Genomic DNA, 22,230 nt, shown 5'->3' on the forward strand with positions numbered 1-22,230 from the left:
GGGCACCTCGAGTGCCAGCAGTTATGCGAACTTAGTAATGGTGACCTGGAAGAGAGTACTTATTTTGAACAATCAATGGCATCAAATTTTGTTTTATAAGCATTTTATGGATGATCTTTTGAAATTCCACAGAGAGATGGATAACAGTACATCCTTTTTGAAATTCGATCTTAGGTTTTCAAGAATAGAAATTGATTTCCTTGATGTGAAAGTGTTCAGGACCATTGAAGGGGGGACTATCCACTAAAGTTTACAGGAAAGAGTGCCATAGGAATACACTTTTACACACAAAAGGTATGCATCCCAAACTTATTTTTAAGAACGTCGTCAAAGGCCAGTCTGAGAATTTCTAGATTGACAGCAGAAGATAAAGTGTTTATGGATGAGGTGAATGATCTCGGGGAGAGATTTAAAGAAAGGGGGTACACTTACAGTAATACTGAGAACGTTCTTGATGAAGCCATGAGTTTAAGAACTACAATTGGCAAACCATATTTTTCAATGGGACAAAGTAACCACCCTAGATCAATTGATAGTAAGAGGGGCATGCTTGGGGTGCCCACTCATTATACTAGTAATGTTAATGAAATAGTGAACATCATTAAGAAACATTGGCCTATACTCACACACGATAGTGTTCTTCACCCAGTATCTCTCTAATTTGACTAAGAACAAAAAATCCCTAGACTCCTTTGCTATCCGAAAGATACAGAGAGAACTGTGGTTGAACACAAGGGTACTAAACCATGTAATAGATATAATCAATGTCAATAGATTGATACTAGTAATATATTCACAGATCCTGATATTAGGAGCTAGTTTAAATTTGATGTGACAGCAAATTGTAATACCAAGAACATTGTATATTTGGCAGTGTGTAACCAATGCTGTAGTTTCTACGTGGGGAAGACAAATAGGGAACTTAGGTTTAGGATAAGAGAACATCTACTAAACATCAGAAATTTGGATACAACTAATGCTTTGGTGAAGCATGTTTCCCTTGAGGGACAGCAACACACATTTAGATATTTGGTTATGGAAAATGTGCAGGAAAATGAAAGGGGAGGTGAAATAATTAAGACAGAAACATCAGAGACAAGATGGATAATTAGAATGCAGGCAGATGATAGAATTCCTATTAAGCCCATTCCTAGGAATAGGGCACTTTGTAGGTAGTAGTAGTAATCTCAGTGTATGGATGGCCTCCAGGGATACTCTACATGAACATGCATTTATGTTTATGGTAATGAGACGATGATATATTTTTTAACAATGGAAAGATTGCATTTTTTAAATTTTTTATATATGTATTTCATATAATTTTAAGCATAGATGTATTATTGAGTTTTTTATATATGCATGTTTGTTTAAAGCTGTTATATATATTCATGGTTGGACATGAACTAATCTATATATTTCTATGCCGACTGATAGCCAATTAATTCTTTAATAGGGTGAACGTTTTGATAGGTTAATTTGTATTGGCTGTAATATATGAGAGCCTTGTGATGCTTGTATTAATTAAAGGTTTGATGAAGTGGGACTTATTTCCCACAAAAGTGCTTACCAAATAAAGTATTGGTCATATTTTATTCCAAGTGACTCTTAGTCTTCCTTGCCTGTTGGTTGGATCCGTGGATGCAGTTATGGTGTTTAATTCTTCTGAGTTTTATTTTCTCGGATCCATTTGTTCAAGCTGTGACCTTTTTGGTGTTTTTTGGAATATGTAAATTATATTAACAGTCTGCATTTTTGAAGGCACAAATGATATGAGTGTCCAGTGGTAACATGACACAAGTTGCTAAGGTGGTCAGTCAAATTTAGTGCAATGAGCTCCCCAAGACCTTGTTTGTCCCTGAGACTAGGTGAAGTATAATCTTTAAATCTGGCTTTACCTCTTTATGTAACTGTGAGCCAAGGTCAGGATAAGCCATTTATAATCAAAGTATGCATTTTGTTCAGTTAGTGCAATTAGCTGTGGTGCAAGAAACATGCAACATGCCATATTACACAATACCATGAAGTAACCTGAGCCTGGGTGCAGGCTTGACTCATAATGTTAAACCTAGTTCAGTTCTGTCAGGAAGCACAAGTATTTCAGCCACACTTGTTTTCTGAGCATTTCCCAAGTAGTTTGAAGGTGTAAACCAGGTGAAAAAGGGAAGTAGAATATAGTTTTTCAAACAGATGAGAAGTTGACCAGCTGCTGCAGGGTCCTGCAAGCTGCAGGCATCCTGCTAGGGAGTGTACTGCTGTAAAAGTCGAGATATAACTGTTATAAAGAACTTCATGAGATGTGAGAAAACAGGAAATACTGGAGTAATTTGTGCCTTTCAAAAGCAGATCAGAAACGAGCATTAAAAATGAAAGAAGTGTTATTTCGATGAAAAATGACATTAGAAACTGAAAGTCCACTCAGAATTGTGTAGAGGAAAGCACAGGAAGTGGTCTAAATTTTTTGTGTGACGACCTCATTAAAAATGCAGAGTAGCTTTAGAGTAGTGTTCAGTCCTCTTATCTACTGAAAGAGTATTCTGCTAGCATCAGGGCTGTAGAGACTTTTGTCAAACATTTCTTTGAAGATGCAGCCACAGCAGAAGTCGAAACACCAGAAGGAAACATTCTTTAGAAGACGACGGAGTGTTTCCTTTGGAGGATTTGGTTGGTGAGTACTTTTTTTAAGAAATCATTAATAGGTTCTGGTGAGGCAATTTTAAGTGAGAATTCTGACAGGTGGACAAAGGATTAATGCTATGAGCCATTAAGTAGCTGCTTCCTGTAGTAGAGAGTTTGATTCCCTTAGCCTCCAATTAGCTGCCATGTGACTCTAACCTGTCAGTTAACTAGACAATGCTGTCACCTGGTTAAAAAAAAATAATAAACAAAAATCTTTTATAGTGTAAGTACGTACCTTTCCAAAGTCTGAAGGAGTGTCTTGCAAGGTTGGATTTGCCAATATTTTTTTTTTGTATGGCAGATTTAGAAAATCTTCATCCTGCTGGATCTTGTAAATATATACTTTTTCCTTTTGATTAATCTGACATATGACTGATGTGCTGTCATACCACCAAATTATTGTCTATACTTTTTCCTTTTGATTAATCTGACATATGACTGATGTGCTGTCATACCACCAAATTATTGTCTATACTTTTTCCTTTTGATTAATCTGACATATGACTGATGTGCTGTCATACCACCAAATTATTGTCTTAGCACATGTTAATTGGCAACAGTTAACGTTTGAAAATGCGTGGACCTCAGCAGTAAACCTACAGATGATACTTTTAAGTATGAAATAAGACCATTATTACTTTGCATATCTTTTTAAAACTATTTAATAATTAGAAGCACAAATAAATACAGAAGTGTAACTAGACCTTAAGGAGCCCCATAATAAAATTTAGGAGTCCCCCAGTGTAGATGCAGAAGATGCTGAAATTGAGGGGTGCTGAGGACCAGAAAGGCATTAAGGCATTTCACTATACTCCACTATTACAGAAATACATTTGTGACATTGATGCTGTATCATAAGTATAAGATTCCTAATTAAATAATTTTCACATGACTGTATTTCATATAAATACACATTGCAGATTATGCTGGGCATTAATGATTCTGTTCACAGCATGTCATTTTTAGCCATTCATTTTCCTGAAATCCCAGCTTAAATTTCCTTTATCCTATAAAAACTACCCATAGCTGTAGCAATTCATTACATTTATCTCCTCACCAGCTAAGTGTTTTCACAGGTGGTAGTTTTATGTTGATGTATTCATTTATTAACTGGATAACTGAACTACTCCAGCATGGATTCATTCAGTCATGATGTAGCCCCCAAGGGCAAAGGTAAATTCAGCATACATGGACAATTTAGAGTAAAGAGTCAACCAGCATGTTTTGGGAAGCTGAAGGAAACTGGGGTGCAAAGAAAGACATGGAGTTAATATATGTTCTTAAATTGACACTGATAGGTGGTCAAGCTTGAACCCTGGGCTTTGGAGCAAGAAAGAAGAAGCTTTAATTTCGTAGGATCTACGTTGCTTAAGTTCTGCACATATGGAAGCTTGTACACTACTTGCCAGACTTCTCAGAGACCATCAGAGAATACTAAATTGCTTCCAAACACTGCTGTCTCACATAAAATATGTAATTTTTTAACAAAACAGTGAAAATTATAGTTAAAAAAGCTCAACATATTGCTACCCACTGCCTGAGTTAGAAAATGCATGTTCTACTTTTTCTTTCAGCTTTCTAGTTAGGTAGTACCAATTTGTAAAAAACTGATCATAATTTGGGACCCTTTGTGTCCAACACTTGAGTTGTTGAATGTTTAAAGAGTGCTGTGTGAGAATTTATGTGAATCCATATCAGAAACTCACAAGCAGCTAGGTCTGCCACGACAGTTTTCACTGTTGACTGTAAAACCACAGAGATCTTGACTGACACTTTATTTTACAGGAGTTCTCTCTATAGTAATAGTGATGTAATAAAACGTATGGAAAAAATCAAGAGAACTTGAGGCAAAATTCTGTTCTGCTGTCTAAAACATCATTGGTCTTAAAGGTATGTAAAATGAGTTATCGACAGTTAGGCAAGACCTCTGTGAAGTATTTCTGACCAGGCACCTTAAAAATGTAGTATCTGGTAGGAAATGGACTGGAGGATGGTTACATTCTATTTCTGGCAAACTGCATTAAGAATTTTTTTTTAATTTTTTGAAGTTGAGAATATTAGAGGATGCAGAAAACAATCCATTCAGAATATCATGCCATTGCCTTGTTGACCTCTTATAGTGAGGACATGATCACGCATCCAACATCGTTATTAGTCAATTAGTCACTCAGATGGATTTATTCTGCAGACTTTTGTATGAAAGTAGTGACATAATTTGAACTTTCTTTCTGAAAAGCATCAGTCTTTTACAACCGTGAATTTCAGTCTATATAGTATGAACTATTGCCACTGTTCAAATGAAAAACATTTGGTTGTGAGTGAGTTTTTATTTCTCATCAGGTCCTGATTTGAGGAGACTTGGCCTATCCTGGCCTTATAGGGTTGCCACCTTTTAAATGGGCCAAAGTGGGACATAGGTGTGTGGCCAATATGACACTGGCCACACCCTCTACCATGATGTCACCACAGGAGCGGTGAAGGAGATGATGTTATGGGTACGACGGATGGTTGCTGGAGTGGCTAGCTAGCTGGCTGCTGGATTGACTGGTTGGCTGGCTGCTGGAGTGGCTAGCTGGCCAGCTGCTGGAGTGACTAGCTGGTTGGTGGGAGTAGCAGCTGGATGGATGGCTGAATGAATGGATGCCTGGCTGGATGGATAGCTGGCTGTACGAATGGATGGCTGGCTGCATGAATGGATGGATGGCTGGCTGCATGAATGAATGGATGGCTAGCTGCATGAATAAATTGATGGATGGCTGGATGGATGGCTCGTAAAAAAAAACTAATCTTGGTCTTTTTTTTTTTTTTTTTTTTTGCGGCTGTAGAAGTGCTTAAAACAAAGTGCTCCTACATCTGCGATCTTTGCAGGGCTCTTCCTACCCCAATCCCCACCCATTTCATGAATTGCAGCTGTAACTGTGCCTCTGCATAAGTACTACAAATTGGTAGATCTGACTAGGTCATGGGTTAGACCCCCATTTTCTCTTATTTCTTGCTTTAATTACTTTTCTGTCCATTTTGCTAGAGGTGTTCATTCCTTGTATCACATCACTGTACACTAGAAACATGCTAATGTAAACTGCGCAAATACAGCACATGTTGCTATGGTGAGTGGCTTGAATACTCCTGTAATAGCTTGAACACAGTCTGCAGGAGTACTTATTCATATTAAGATGATTCTGAGGTGATTTTACTTTGTTGCATTACATTATTTTCTACTGTGAATTATAACTAAATTATTTGTAAAGCACTGTTTTTCACTTTTGCTTATTGGTTTTATTCTTATTACTTTAGTTGCCTCAGATTCTAGTGCTTATTCTTGCCTTTTGCAATGAGACTCTAGTACTTTGCTTAACTGATTATTCAGCTATAGACTTTATGTAAGGCACAAACAAATGAGTCCATAATACCCCTACTATGGAACTGTCTGTTTGCTGCAACCCAAAATCACAGAGTTGGGTTACAGAATCCTCAGGACAGTCATAGCTCTATGTTCCTGGGTTCATTTATGATTTTAGGTTACTGACTATGTGAAGTTGCAATCTTCTTCACTTGTATACATGCTGTACACCGATTGACCTATAGGAATGAATGCACAGGCACACTTATTTTAGTAAATAAACTCTCCCAGCTAGGCATCAACCCATATATTACCAGATGGGTAGCTAACTGGCTGACTGATAGAACCCACTCAGTCAAAACGGGGGAAGCCATCTCTAGTAGTAGACCATTAACAAGTGGTGTACCCCAAGGATTGGTCTTGGGGCCTCAACTGTTTGGGATATACTTTTCTGAGATGCAAGCCAAAACCAGTGGTCTGTGGCTGACCAAGTTTGCAGATGACTGCAAGCTGGGTACTGTCTTAAATTCCTCTAGTGATGTGGACATCCTCCAAGAGGACCTTACCCAAACTAATGACTGCTGCCAGAACCATGGCCTCAAACTGAATGCCAAGAAATGCATCATTATCCCCTTTGGAGAAAATGGAATTCCCACTAATTGGCACATTGATAACAATGTACTAAGCACGCAATCAGTTGTGAGGAACTTGGGCACCCAGGTTGATAGCAACCTGATGTTTGACCACCACGTTGCCTCCATTGTATGGAAGGCTTTCTACATGGCCCACCTCATAAATAAGGGAATTTTATCCAATAACAAGGAGGTCATAACATCCCAGTACTCTTCCCTTATCAAACCCATTATCGAGTACAATGCCCCCTTCGGCATGTACTTTGCCAAGCACATGCAGCAGCTGGAAAGACCATAGAGGTTCCTGACCAGGAAAATCCAGGGTCTCAAACACCTATCCTATACAAATAGGCAAAAAGCCCTGTCCCTCTGCTCAGTCTTGTACAGACTGTTCAGAGGTGACCTGTGTCTGGTATACAAGTCCACCTCAGACCCAGCCTTGATGGAGTTGCTGCATAGCAGTAAGTCAAACTCCACTTGTGCAACCCGCACGCAAGGTCTTAACCTGGCCTGTGACATTAATAGAACTTGTTGGCAGGACAGATTTGTATCCCAAAGACTCCCTCATCAGTGGAACAGACTCCTCCTCCCTGTCAAGGAACCCGGACGACTGGATGGGAAACAGAAAATACATCCTTGTGATCCCACCTGTGTCTCTGCTGGACAGGGGAAACAGATGCTGACTTTGAGAGAACATGGGCAAAATTCTTGTCTCGGCTTATAAGGGCCTCCGGACCAGTAGCCTAGTATTATCCTGTGAACCTAAATATATAATTTGCATGACTCAGAATTCTGGTGTTACTGGGAGTTGAGGTATCAGCAGCATCAGAGCCACCATGTGCTCACTGACCTTCTTGTAGTGTTAGACATCTGGAATGATGGACAACTTCCACATGTTTGATAGATGATGATGCCTTCTTGATGCTGAATCTCTCTCAGGACATGATGGTGATAGTATAGTTATGGGTTGGGGATCCCAGCATAACTCCCATCATACCTCCAAAGTGTCCCTAACTGCCCGGGTGCATCCATTTTTTTTTATGTAAAACACAGCAGCAGTCCATCTGCCCAACTTGACTGCTAACACTCCTGTAATTTTGTAGTACAGGGGCAGCTGTTTGACTCCACCAATTAACAACATCTCTTCACCACATCTATTATGCACACTATTGGCTGTATTCCTGTTCTCCTTTTCCTACCTGCATCATATGCTGCAACAATGGACCTCCTGAGTGGCTTACTGTCTGTGATTTATTCCTCTAAGCCCACTTATTAAACAGAGCAGAAAGGCACTCTGTCCATTCTTTGACATTGAATACCAGGGGGAGTGTTATCATGTGTGTGATTGGCTAAGCCAGGAAGAAAAGGAAGGAGGAACCATGGAAGTATTGAATAAGGTTTAGCCGTGGATTTGCTTATCCAAGGAGATGAAGCTGCTTGCCTAGCTGTTTGAAGTTGCAGGGACTTGGATTTAGAACTGGAGAATTAAATTTTGATTACACATTGCACTGGGAATTGTAGAGGATTGCAAGCATTATGAGGCTAATACTTTTGAGCAGCAGCGGCCTTAGGTCAGCTGCTGCCCTAGGCAAAAGGGCTCCACAGTGCCCGCCCACACCACCCAGGTGCCCCCAACCTCATCTACCTACACAAAACAAATGCTGGAAAAGCACCCCTGCTACAGCGGCACCCAATGCCTAAGGCCGGCCATGCTTTTGAGTCTTGAACAGCAGAGAAAGTTTCTGTCCCCCCCCCCCCCCCGATGGTGCAGTCAGTTTTTTGTGGGCTTTTTTTTTTTTTTTTTTTGAAAAGTGACCCACAAGTGCTTTGTCACCAACTCCCACATAAGTAAATCATTTTTTTTAATATCCTGCATCAAGGTTCCCTTGCAGCCATTATTGTATAATTGAAATTCAGCTGCTGTTCCTGGTTGGAGGAAATCTTATTGGTTTTCTGTTGATGCTGACGTACTTCTAGTTCAAATGGCAAAATTAACCTCTGCTGCCACCAGTTTTGCTGAATGCCAGTATTTTGGTCTGACATTTTCTTTTTTTTGGGGCAAATTACTGAAGCTGGCTTGCATTGATTGCAGTTTAGTGTGCTGTAGATTTGGTTCTTATCTTTCAGAAAATTATGTTAATGCAAAACCTGTTATTACTCATTCAATGCTGTTCGAGTTTTCAGTAATTCGATATTGTGAAGTGGAACCATATATATATCTATATATATATAAAATGTGTGTGTGTATGTGTATATATATATATATATATATATATATATATATATACACATACATACACACACACACACACACACACACACATGTATATGTTTGTGTGTATGTTGAGCTATGCTTTAAAAATGGATACATGTTATTATCCAGGATAGGAAGGTATGTGTATGTCCATATTATGTGCATATCTGTATTGGTGTGTGTGTATAAAACTGTTTTTCATAAAAAAAAAAAAAAAAAATCTATAAATAATGCCCTGTCATTGTGTAATTAAATGCATATATTCTGCTAATTTGAATATGCATGTCTTATACTAGGGAGGTGTCCCTGATTTTAGGACCCTTTGTCTCTGATTTTCTCATCTGGAGTTTGAGAGGTATGGCTGCCACATAATGCAGATAATTTGGTCTCTCTTGCAAAAGGGGTTCAACATCAGAAGTTGGAGTTGAGAATGTTGTTATTGACCCTGAAGGCCTTGGACAAGAAACTGCTTCTGGGGCTTCTCTTCATCTGGTCATACCTGTTGAGAAGGCGATGCTTGACACTGGGCCAAAGACAGACATCCTCACTGAGATGTACACATTGGCTGATGCTCTGAACCAGGCCTCCACCTCCCTCCTGAGGCTCCAGATTCAGAGGCCATGCTTGATTAGGATCTTCTGAAAATTAGGTAAGTACTCTGGAAACTGGCTACTACTGCTCATTTCAACAAGGCAATGGGGGAATAGCAGTGGATGTTCTCTCTCTCTGCTGTGGCATGGTAACTTCCAGTATGCCTTTTCCACTGATTCTGTACTTCATTGCAGAACTGAGGACAGACTGGCCACAAGTTTTTTTTGGTCATACTTTTTTATGCAAGAAAAGTGTATTATTTCAGGCTTTAAGAGCCCTAGTCATACCAACGAAATTTCCAGTTTTAGCAAAACATGTTCCTCACAGCTTGGTGGACAAGCAGCTTCACCTCAGCACTTGGCTCCTGACAAGACCCCTTTTTTCTCCAAACCTTCCAGCACATGTCTGTGAGGTGACTTAAGGGTGCTAGAAAGCCTTCCATTCAGCAGCCCTAAGTGGAAAACATTGTCAATTTAGATGGATTGGTACGTTGTACTCCCCTAGACTATTTAACTTTGACATACCTAGGACAAGTAATAGCCAGGGTGCATATGCAATTATTCCTGCTCACCATCACCTGATGTAGGACAGAAATGTGACCCACCCCAGCTGATCAAGAAATTCTTTAAGAGAATGCGTCATCCACTGGTAAGGAATTATTGCCCCTCTCCCATTGTGGATCTGAATTTCATGAGAGACTGGCTTCCTTCTTTGACATTTCAGCTGGCTAGGTTAGAGCTACTGAAGTCCATTTCTTTGAAAATGCTTTTCCTGTTGGCCATCATCTCCACACATTCCATCCCAGAGCTTCAAACCTTTACCCATAGGGATCTGTGCATGTTTTTGTTTCACAAGGAAGACTGCATCAGCATTTCTATCTCGAGTTATTTTCAAATGTGTTTAGAAAGATAGACTTTTACCTTTGCACCAGAGTGGAAAACACTGAAGGCCATCAGACTCAGACAGATGGTCTCTAAGTCTTAGGATCTTGCATTAGATGAATGCTGTAGGGACACACATCCCTCACCTTCACCATAGCAAGAGTTGATTGATATGCCTCTTCTTTCTGTCTCTCCCCACCTAGGTCATGCAGTGTTTGGAGTGTCATCTGTGTCATATTCAGGGCTCCATCTTTCTACTCAGCAGGGATGACACCTTCACTCGGCATTATTGTCTCAGCCTTGACACCGGAAGTCAGAATAACTTTGTGAAGCTTAGCCATTGCAGCTCTGTCCGGGGGTTATAATCTGTCACCTTCCACTCTGTTGATACTGCTCGGGATTCATCCCAACCGAGTACCATTTAAGGAAGTCATCAGGTATAACAGGCACATTCTTGCTATATCAGTTGATTTTTTAGGGGTTCCCCCTTGATGGGTTTGAAATACCTTTTCTTTGTACCCCATGAATAGATGGTCCTCCCTGTAGTATATTTCATAAAAATATTTAAATACTGTAATGCCAAATTATAGGAAGGCATTTCACATGGCTCACTTATTTGTTGAAGGCAGTCAGAGTAAAGGCTTCTTGGAGGGTGGAAGCACATCCGCTTTTTGTTTACTGAACATCCTGGCAAACATCCAAATATTATATAGTATAGGTATAAGAAATAAAGAAATGTATTAGCACAAGTAAAGACATATATTTATTTTTATAAAGTTTGTATATTTAGAAGTACAGAAGCATATTTTTTTTTTATAATTTGTTGCAACAAACTTTAATAGCAGATAGGATGCTTTGGATGAAGTGTAATTTTTTTATTGCTGTGAGTAGACCAGCCACAAAGCCTGAAAAAGGTACGATATGCCACTTTTCTGCATCTTTTTTGGTGAAAAAGCCATCATTCATTTAATGTTTGCCTTTCAAGAAAAGACAAAAAACAAAATAATAATAGAGTATTTCAGAAATTATTGTGAATAGATCAGTTGTCCGTGTTTCAAGAGAATTTATATATGCATAAAATATATACGATTAGATAGAAAATTAACAGTGGTGTATGTATGTTAGAAGTTCCATGAATATTACTGTCAAATGCTCAAACAGAACAACGTTATTAGCATGTAGTATAAATGAGTCATTCCATGAGTATGTGTATGCTATGTCAAAGAGGATGTTGTAAAGATATCATAAACCCTTAAAGTATGTTCAGAAATACTTTGTACAAATCACCTCCAAGACTGCAGTGAATATTATCTAATATGTATATTACATGAAAGTGAAAGACAGACCAGGTAAGAAAATGCACATAGCACATAAGTTGACTAGAACATATTTACTATAGCAAAAAATAGCTATTAGAATATTTCTGTATCATTTGGGTATTACTGAATTTACCAATGACAGAAGACTAAGTAAATGGATTCCAGAGATGTACTAACACTGACCTTGAGATGTAGTTGCTTTAAAAAGTTAGTGAGAGCCTGTTGTGTTCAAATCTGTGACTAAAGAAGCAATTTCTGACTTATTTTCCATATAGCTTCCAACTTTCTGTTTACAAAATGAGGAATACTGCATGTCATAATATGGAACAAACTGTTAAAATATAGAACGCTTACTAATAATTTCAACTAGGAAGCTTACAGCATGGTTTAAATGTGCTATTTTATACTTGTACAAAATATTTTAATGAAGTAATATAATTTAGTATTATTTACTATGGGTATTAGTTAAAAAAAAATCAGTAAAAAAGTTGCTGAGGTGTCTTCGCTAAATCCAAAGTTTTTAATGTAAAAAAAATAAAATGCTCCACCAAAGTTAAAAAAGCACACAGTAAAAGTAAGATGCACAAGCGCTTTCGTTCCAACATTCCGTTACAAAGGAACTTCATCAGATCCGTTCTATATTCAAAGATGACAAAATAGTAGTGGTTAATCAGCTTTGAAGAGAAATTATTGAAGGGATACATGGATCAAAGAGAACAGTTTACGGTGGTTCGGGCACATTTGCAGAAAAGCAGGAGACAATATGGTGAAGAAGATTTGGGACAGAAAGAAGAGGTTAAGAAAAAAGGAGGGCATCCAGCAAAGAGGTGGATGGATTGTGTGAGAGAAGATCAACGACAGTCAGGCATAAGCGTTGAAGGAGGCAGGATCACATATTGGTACAGAGTAAAGTTAAAAAAAGAATGAAAGATATAACATAGTGACTTTGAATGTCAACTAAGAGAGAACAAGTAGGGTGTAGTTGTACCATATGCAATTCATACCAAGAGTAACATTTTGTATACCTATAAGGTATACCTTTTATATACCTATACCTTTGTATACCTATAAGGGTCTTCAATACAACAAATTGAGCACAGATTTAATCCACTTTAAAGAAGCTGTGTATCTTATATATGTAGAATATTATTAGGTCTCTGAATTAATCTGAAGTCCACTAAAATATATATTCTTAAGATTTTTTCTTGACTAGGAACTCAGACACACAACATTCAGCCCACATTATCCCTAGTCTAATGAACAAGCAGAGAAAAGTGTACCGGAAGTGAAGATTCCTATGAGAAAAAGCAGCAGCCAAAAAGTATTGAAATTGTCATCTACAATTTTGTGATATTAAGTAGCTTGCCCATTGTGTTGCCTTTTATCATGACAAATACAACCAAACATGAATATGCATTGTTAAAGCATTTGACTACACAAACTGCCATTTTTTGTAAGTTTTAAGAATACTTCAGTACAAGATATCTGTAGAGCTGCAGCCTGGATAATTGTCAAGATGTTTGCATTGCATTGTAGAGAGATACTACTACTAGAAGGGCAACTCTTAGAAGCCTCTGCAAAGGATTGCCTCAGCTGTTTGACACCCATGTCTTGTCAGTAGCTCTGTTTAGTACTCGGTTCATTCTGTTACATTCCCCCTAGGAATAAGACATGAAAGATTTTGGTCAAGTTCCTGATCATAACAACTTAAATGCTCTAGCCATGTATGTAAATAAATTTATCTCTGGAGTAATGCTAATAGGACTACTAGCTTTAAGAGCTGTCAAAAACTTCTGTCTGTCCTAATGTGTGTGTGTTAGCAAGAAGTATTTTGCAGCTTTTGAAGCTGGTAAGTTTTCCTGCTGCTGTTCTCTGTGCTCTAGCATGAGACTAGAGCCTAATATCTCAGAAAGGTACATAAACATTTTTATGCCCCTGTTTGACATCAGAGAGGTGCATGATAAGTTTGTCCTTTTCCCAATTTTGGAGCAGAATCAGCAAATTTGTTGTGCTACATATATACAGTTATAGAAGTTGCTCTTGCAGTAGTACAAATACTGCCTCACTTCCCTCCACCACATTGTCCATGTAATCACATTGTTAATCACAGCCTACTTGAACATATTGTGTATACCTTTCTATATTTTCAGAAAAATCATTATCAGTTATGATACTGAAGCTTTAACAGATCATAGCACAAAGTACCATACTTCTGAACCTCTTAGCACAAGAAATCTGGGCGAAGCTTGAGATAAGGCCCAAAAATAGGGACAGATTTTAAATATTTCTCTTATACATTTAGAAAGCTGATAGAATGACAGGATTTGTCTTAGCATACATTGTTTTCTGAAGAATATGAAGTCCAAAACTTAAATATATGTCATTATTTACTAACTTCAGTCCTCAGATAATTCCAGTGATTTGCCAGAAAACCACAGATTCTGTGAGAAACAGACCGAAAATATGGGCAAAAATCAGGACATTCTGTGAAAATCTAGACAGTTGAGAGGAATGTGAAGTACTTGTAACCCCATGACAGAGCAGCAGCAGGGCTTGACACCCTGGCTGCTAGGAAAAGCAAACTGGTGATGGTAAATAGAAGCTCCCTGGTTATACTCTGTAAGATTCGCTTATAATGATATACTGTTAAACTTTGTACTGGTGTACTTTTGAGAATAATTTGGAAATATGTGTTCTAGCACTTCATATTGTAGTAAGTCTTATCTTGATTTTATTAAGATGCAGCCTGTCCACTAATCTGTAGGAGATGATATATCTGCAAACTTTATACCCACCTAATAAGTTGTAAAAGTAGAAATGCTACCTAGCTTGTTGATCATGTTTAGACACAGGCCTCAGTGGTATTTTGGGTTCACATTTTACAGAGCCGTGTGCCACTTTTGAGGTCAATGAAGAGTGCTCTGGGTAGCTCTTTATTTTTGTGTTCCTTTTCTATACTGGAGATCTAGATTCTTTGTGCTTTTTTAGGCTATTTGGTTTGCCCTAAACACAAGTGCAAATCTGTTATTTGGTATTTTGGGTTCAGATGAAATACTTAGCAGGAGTGTGCAGAAGTTATAATTATTTACATTGACACAGAATGAAATAAGATGGAATAAAATTAATACATTTTCATCTTAGTAGTACTTTTTGTGTAAATATTTGGAAGGGCTTTGTTATTGCTGCATTTATTGAAAGTGCATTACAAGGAATTATTTACTTTTCACCTTTCTTCTTCTTTCGGCTTTTTCCCGGTTAGGGGTTGCCACAGCGGATCACCTGTCTGCTCATGATTGGCAGTGGAGTTTTACGGTGTCAAGTTGCCAGCCCAGCGCCCAAACTTCCACAGAAGGCACACACACACACACACACACACACACCTATCTAGGGCCAATTTAGAGTGTCCAATCCACCTACAGCATGTCTTTTGAGATGTGGGAGGAAACAGGAGTACACGGAGGAAACCCACGCGACCACAGGGAGGACATGCAGACTCCACACAGAAGGCACCCCAGCCAAGGATTGAACCAGAGAACCTCTTGCTGTGAGGCGGCAACACTAACCGCTGCACCACAGGACATAAGTATGATTGAGTGTTTTTGCTAGAAATGAAGCTTATGGAATTATTCACTGTTTTCTGAAACAATGCAATGCAACCTAAAACTGATTGCAGTGTGACATGAATATTGCTTTCTTGACAGCTGTGTACAATTGTAACCCAGGTCTACAGATATCTTTGACAGAAAAATAATGATGTTGTATGTTAATTGTTTACTGTGATGTAAGGGATCAAAATAAGATAGCATTCTTGTGTATGGTATCTGTAACTGCCAAGATCTTAACAATAAACTGCTCTATTAAAACTGCTGTGTGCCGTTCAGACTTTTCACACTTGAACACACCCTCTTTGTGGTAATCTGGGTTTTATCAACTACAGCATGTTAAATAAATGGTCAGATCACTATAAGACATGTATTCCCTGAGACAGCAGCAATCCAACTAAGCAATCAGGCATTTAAAATCAAAGATATTGCGACACCAGAAGTTATGCCCCTGTTTTCATTATTACTTTAATGCTCTCTCTCTCAGAGGCGACCATTAACTTCACGAAAGGGACAAAAGCATTGGTATTACCAGCTTCCTCTTCTGACAGTACAACACATGCCAGAGCTTACATCAAGCCCCTCCCAATAGATGTCATTATTAAGTCAGTGAAACCTCTTTGTATATTATTTCTCTTCCGTAGGTGCAAACTGTAAGAATCTTTGGTCATCATCTGATGATTTGCAAAATCATTGTTGTACAAACTACGCAATTATCTTCAAATCCCTTCTTCTTATACCATTCTTATTTCACAAACACTTTTTTGACATACACCCAGGGCAATAATAATTCAGTGTGCTCTTCAATGCATGTTTTTGTGTGTGTGTGTTGGAATGTTTCCTGATGCAAGGTGCTCTACTTGTGATGTGTTGCGTTTTAGATAATATAGTTTAGTTGCTTTGGGCAGTGATTATGTATTAATTATTTTTTATTGATCCTCAAAGACCCATAACTTCTGAATAAACAGCAGCCATTCAACCCATCTACTGCATGGATTACAAATTTTCATGGTGTTCACTTTATACATCCATTATCAGTTCGGCATGGCTGTTGGTGTTAATCTTTTAAGTTTTGTTTTTTTTCTGTAAAAGTGTAGTTTCTTCTTAGTTTGTCATCAGTTGTATGTGTTTCCATTTGTTGTGCTCACACTATTTTAACTTGAGGATGCAAGGAGTGATGATCCTTATTAGTGTCAACATGCAGACGATGTGGAGAGCTACATGAAGTAGCAATGATAAACAACATGAAAATGAAACAACTGATTGCATGAAAAGTGTTGTCTGCCTTTCTCCATTCTTTGTGTGCTCCTACTTTCACTATCTTGGAAGCTCTGTTTATTCTGTATCTTACTGATGTCTTTCTTTAGCTATGTCCTCAAGAACGGAACAAAACATTCCATATGAGACCGCCCTCTCCCCCTGTATATTGGAAAGTTAATATGTCAACAGCTGCACTTGCAGAATTAGCAGTCAGCTTTTACCACCAGTCTGTCACATTACAAAGCATTACTCAGTCTGGAGATAATTATAGCACTTGATATTTTCCTTAGGTACTGCCACCAAATAAACAATCCCTAAAATCACCCATAATAGTTAACAACTTTGCACTTTTTTCCATTACACTTCTCATTGCCTGCTGTCTACTTACTCTGCAAGAAACATTAGCTACCATGGATACTAATTCTTAGTGCTATGAGGAAACAGATGCTCTTGTTCAGTAGTGCTGACATGATGACTGCCAAATAAAACCAAAAACTACCATGTCCAGCATGGACTGTGTGCAGTGAGTTAGTTACTGCCTTCCTGTTTAATAGTCCCCTTCCACTCTGTTTCTGTCAGATAACCAACTCCCTCTGTGCATTGTATTCTCCTACCTTCTTTGATGCACAGTATTAAGACCGAGGTCTGGACGTGTCATGCACATCGAGTGTGTTTGTCATCCTTGTCAGTTACTCTGAAATAGAACTTGATTTGGTTAGACAGGCAAGAACTCTGCTGTGTGACTTTGTTGTGTATGGCCAACTACTAATCAATTTATATTCTGAAATCCTTACCAGTCTGTGCCTCAGAACTTATTTTATAGACTTTCTTGGGATGGAGATAGAGCTGAAAGGTTTGTAATTACCTTGTTAATTCCAGGGTACCCTTTATTTAAAGAGGGTGCTGCTGCCTGCTGTTACTACCCTCTATTCCTTTGGCAACATTTGAGCTTGAAGGGTGAGGCTGATGACACATCAAGTTGACGTTGGGCATTCTGTTAAACAAAAAGGCCTGGTGGTAGAAACAGAGCATGTGTGGTAACCTGAAAAGTAAATATTTCAAGTCAGTGTGATGATAAATATTACATCAGCTAGAGGGGGATGGGAACCTGGATTGTAGGGACATGTAGAGGGATGTAAAGGATCCGCAGACAAATGCACATAAGAGTGCGGGAATGCAACAAGCAACAGAATGACCAGCTGCAAAATGTGGTGGACTAGAGTTCTTTTACCATTTGCATCTGTGTGCGTCCATGTGGTAGCAAATACAGGAAAGCAATTAAATGCAATATGGTGAGAATAATAAAATGTCTTGGATGGCAATATTTCTAAGGAGGGGATTAGGAAGATAGGTCTTTTGAACAAGAGGAGGAGGACGAGGAAGAGAAGAGTGATGAGAAGTATCATTGGGAAAAGTACTATTTATTTATTTAACATTTGTTAACCGGGAAAAGTCTGACTTGGAACAAAGCCAATTTTCAGCGGAGGCCTGGGGAGAAACGCTCCAGATGCATGCCTTTCTAATGTGGGAGGAAACCGGAGCACCTGGAGGAAATGCACATGAATGTAGGGAGGACATGCAGACACTGCACAGAAGGCACCCCAGCTGAGAATCGAAAAGGAGAGCCTCTTGCTGTGAGGCGACAATGCTACTACTGCACCACTGCGCCGTCCACAATACTAAGATAGGAAGAAGTGAAAAAAAATAATGCTAGGAGAGATTTAGAATAACAACCATGAAGATTAGGTAGAAGATTAGTAGGCATAACAGTTCTCTCTGTCACTGTTTACATAAACTTGAAGAAAACCAGTTCATGGAACATGTGTGCCTAAAGCCAGCCAAGGCAGTAAGCTTGGGAAAGTGGCAAAATGTTATAGTCCGGACACTACAAAAGTGTTTCTTTAGACTTTAATATATCTTGGTAAAAGTCTTCCTGCCAGGATAGCAGAGATGACTGTTGTGCACTATGTTTTACACAGCTAGTTAATGCTAGTCCCTACTGAAATGTCAGCAGTTGAAATGCTGAGTGCTGACACAGAGAAAAAAAAGACAGACTGTAGGAGAAAAGCGAATCTTGATCATTATTCTTCTCCTTTAAACTTCTGTTCCTCACCGACTCCAAGACAGTCCTACCTTGGAGACAAAGAACAGTTCCAGGAAATGGCCACCTTGGACTTAGTATATAATTTGTTTTTTCCGTCATTCAATATCCATGTGTTGGGACTGACTCTAGCAGATCCCAGCATTTCAAATGGCTAACACTTCACACACTGGCTAGAATTTACAATAACACAGGTAGTCAGACTATACTATTGTACACCCTGACCAAGCTTCTGAATGATCTCAGAACAATAGGCTCTGTAACAAATGGCCTGAGTGATCATTTGCCATATTTGCTGCTTGGACTACTAATTATACAGAGCATGAGGTCATTTACAAAACAGTCAGAAACCTGAAGAAAGCTTTTGATCTGGTGGAGGGGGACTTAAAACTTTTGACTGTAGAGTACCATACCTCACCACTTCTTTAAGCTGTTAAATAAGTATGCTACTGCTGTTATGGATAGATACAGATGGGGAGTAGTTTGTAGTTTAACAGCCATCTACAGGCAGTAATTAAGGAAAGAAAAAAAAGTGTGGAGCATTTGCAGACCAATGCGATTGGAACAAACTAAACATTTCTTTTGATGCATGAAAAATAAATGTTAGAATTAAGACTGGCTTAAAAATACTACACCACGCATTAACTAATTACATTTAGAGAGTAGATCTCTGTAGTCATTGATAAGTTAAAAAATACCTGGCCAACATCAAATAGTGCACTACACGGCCGCAGCAGTAACAGAAGCATCATTTCCAACTTTTGTCCAGCTACCCCTTTTTTAGTGGAAAAAAGTTGTTGAATGTAAAATAGAATTGCTTTTCTGAATGGATTGCCTTTGGCTCACATCAGGGTAAAGTATTAGGGAGGGGTCACTAAGATGCAAGCAAATCAAAATGTTATCTTGCAGAGTGTGAGATTATTTCCCAGTCCGAGCATGGACAGATAGGGTCCTACCACTAGCATAACTATGAGTCTTACGGACTGTGCAGCTACATACTGGCACAAGGGGCAACATGTTTACACAGTTTACTTAATGCCTCTAATGTGTTTAGTACGGAGGACCATGTTACATTGAAATGGAGACTAGAGGCTCTAATTCTGAATGCTGCAGCTCCTGAACATGCAGTAACTTGACTTACCCTAGAATAATCTTTATTATATGAGAAGTGGAATACCAGAATGGTCCATCCTTGTATCTTTGCTGTTTTCATTGTTCAGTAATGACATGAAATTGCAAATTATTGAACACATTTTAGTTCAGTATGCAGACAGTTCTACACTACTGTATTCAGCAGTTGATTCTTGGTGACATTCCAGGATGGTTTTGAGGTATTTTCTTTGAGATTGTAGAATCCGTTTCCTGGACCTAGCGCTTGAAACTAGCTCTTCATTTTTTTTGCTCATTAACACTGAAAAAAAAGCCATTTCCTGGATTTCCCAGGATGTGTCTTCTTACTTAAATTACTTCACTACTTATCCCAATATCCCAAACATGGACACAACTGACACAGGTCCTCCTGTACCTGTTTTTGGTTGTTGGACTTCCTTGATCCAAGCTGAACTTTGCCAACCTTTTCAGTGCATGATAAAATTTGACTATGCAGGTTGAAGAGGCCACACTTCAGCAAATGAATTTAAGGATGGCACTAGGTCACGTGCTAGTTTTATTATTTCCTGGCACTGACTCTAATATGCAGTTCCTTACTTCACACACTACCCTAGTAAGCAAGCTACATACATGTATACATATGTAAATAAATAACTTGGTACTTTGTGTTCTTTACAAACCTTTCACCTGCTGTACAGGACAGGCATACAGACTTGTCCATAGTCACTAGACAGACACAAACCAGTCCTTATCCATTTTCCTCTAAATCCTAAACTGTTGTCGAGTCTGAATGTATAAAATTGCCCATTGCCGACATATGGAGAATACATAAGATTACTGTCGCATGTAGTACACAATCAGTACTTGCCAAAAATTCCTGCAGCTTCTTCAGTGTTGCTGTAGGTCTCTTGGCAGCCTCCCTGGCCAGTTTTTGTCTTGTATTTTCATCAGTTTTGGAGGGATGTCCAGTTCTTTGCAATGTCAATGTTCCATATTTTCTCCACTTTTTGATCACTGTCTTCACTGTATTCCATGGTATATCCAATGCTGTGGAAATTTTTTTGTACCCTTCTCCTGACTGATACCTTTCAACAATGAGATCCCTTTGATGCTTTGTAAGCTCTATGTGAACCATGGCTTTTGCTGTAGCAGGCAACTGAGTACATGTCAGGAAAATCCTACTGGGATAGCTGAACGTTATTTGGGGTTAATCAGAGTCTTTTTAATTGATGGCAGTTGTGTACCCAAGAAGACTGAATGTTGTAATTAAATCAAAAGGTGCTTCAACAAAGTATTAGTTTAAAGGTGTGCACACATATGCAGCCAGCTTATTGTGTGTTTTTTATTTTTTATATTTTTCCCCAAACAGATTTGTTTTTCAATTGAATTGTGCAAGTTATAGGTCACATTAAAGGTGGGAAAAGTTTTGAAATGATTTATTGTGATCTCATTTTTTATATCACAAAAACGCGGCATTTTAATGGGTGTGTAAACTTTATATATCCACTGTACATCTCAAAAGTCACAGAATTTTGTCTAACCACTTGTTATCAGGTAATTGTTATAGAGTTGGACAGTTATGCTAAAATGACTCCCTCATCTGCTATCATAGTCATGGTGGCTGTTAAGTACCTTTTTTCATACCTGTCTTGTTAGATGTCGCTTGTTGAGCGAATACAGAGAAAGCACTTAATACTGAATCTTCAGTATGCTTTCATGTGGCTTATTATACTTTTAATGTTTAATAGTGAAGACTGCATTATTAGTATATGTTTTTGAGTGAAGTATAGTTTATTCTGCTCTCATTTCATGAAGGGGTTTTGTCAGGCTACCCTGAATAGTTCCTTTAGAGATGAAGCATTCTAAGCTCTGTCATGAGATCATAGTGAATGTCCAAAAGAAGGCTAAGGTTCTTCTGTACCACATGTGCAGTCATTCCCTCCACCTCCACTGCGCTTTCCCAGTTATTCCAGAGGAGGCAGGCAGCCAAATGCCAGATGAGACCTACAAAGTGCCAGTCCATTTGGCTCTATCCCACCATTCTAGTCCCTAAGCCAGACTTTGACTCATTCAGCCCATCTGTTTCCTGACTGTCCTCCTCAGGTTGCTTTTGTGGGACACTGATCCCCTGGCTTGCTTAAACCTAGAAAGCTATAACTCAGGGGAGGTAATTGCAACACATTATAGACCGAGACCACATACTAACCATTTGAAATTTCGGGACTTGCTAGAATGAGTCTCAAAACATGGAGACTGAATGGCTGAAAAATCAGACTTGCATATACTATGTCCAAGATGTCATTTCTTGGAATATTTCCTTTGCTCTGAGGTATGGTGATCTCTGAGTTGGTATATATAAGTTCAGGGAGTATGGGGGACTTCCCCTCTTCAAAAAGACATTTAAAGGAGAAAAGTGATTTTCGAGATTCACTCTTCTCCTGTCTTCTTGGTGTCTTTTTTTTTT

General features: G+C 38.7%; 1 protein-coding gene across 4 annotated transcripts in view; it reads left to right on the top strand.

The window, feature by feature from the left end:
• The window catches only part of RAP1GAP2 (RAP1 GTPase activating protein 2), a 2,340,619-nt gene that overhangs the window by 210,022 nt on the left and 2,108,367 nt on the right, over positions 1 to 22,230 (top strand). For 2 of the 4 annotated variants that reach the window (XM_044054256.1, XM_044054258.1), the window contains exon 1: positions 2,508 to 2,665. The exons of 1 other annotated variant lie outside the window; for it this stretch is intronic. In XM_044054256.1, the coding sequence (XP_043910191.1) occupies positions 2,583 to 2,665 (83 nt within the window). In that variant the 5' untranslated portion in view covers positions 2,508 to 2,582. Of the gene's footprint in view, positions 1 to 2,507; positions 2,666 to 22,230 lie in introns of those variants that run through there. One more of the 4 variants, XM_044054263.1, reaches the window with a different exon arrangement.

The sequence above is a fragment of the Protopterus annectens genome, chromosome 13.part0 (genome assembly GCF_019279795.1).
Source record: "Protopterus annectens isolate FY-2018-M chromosome 13.part0, PAN1.0, whole genome shotgun sequence".
Lineage (NCBI taxonomy): Eukaryota > Metazoa > Chordata > Ceratodontiformes > Protopteridae > Protopterus > Protopterus annectens.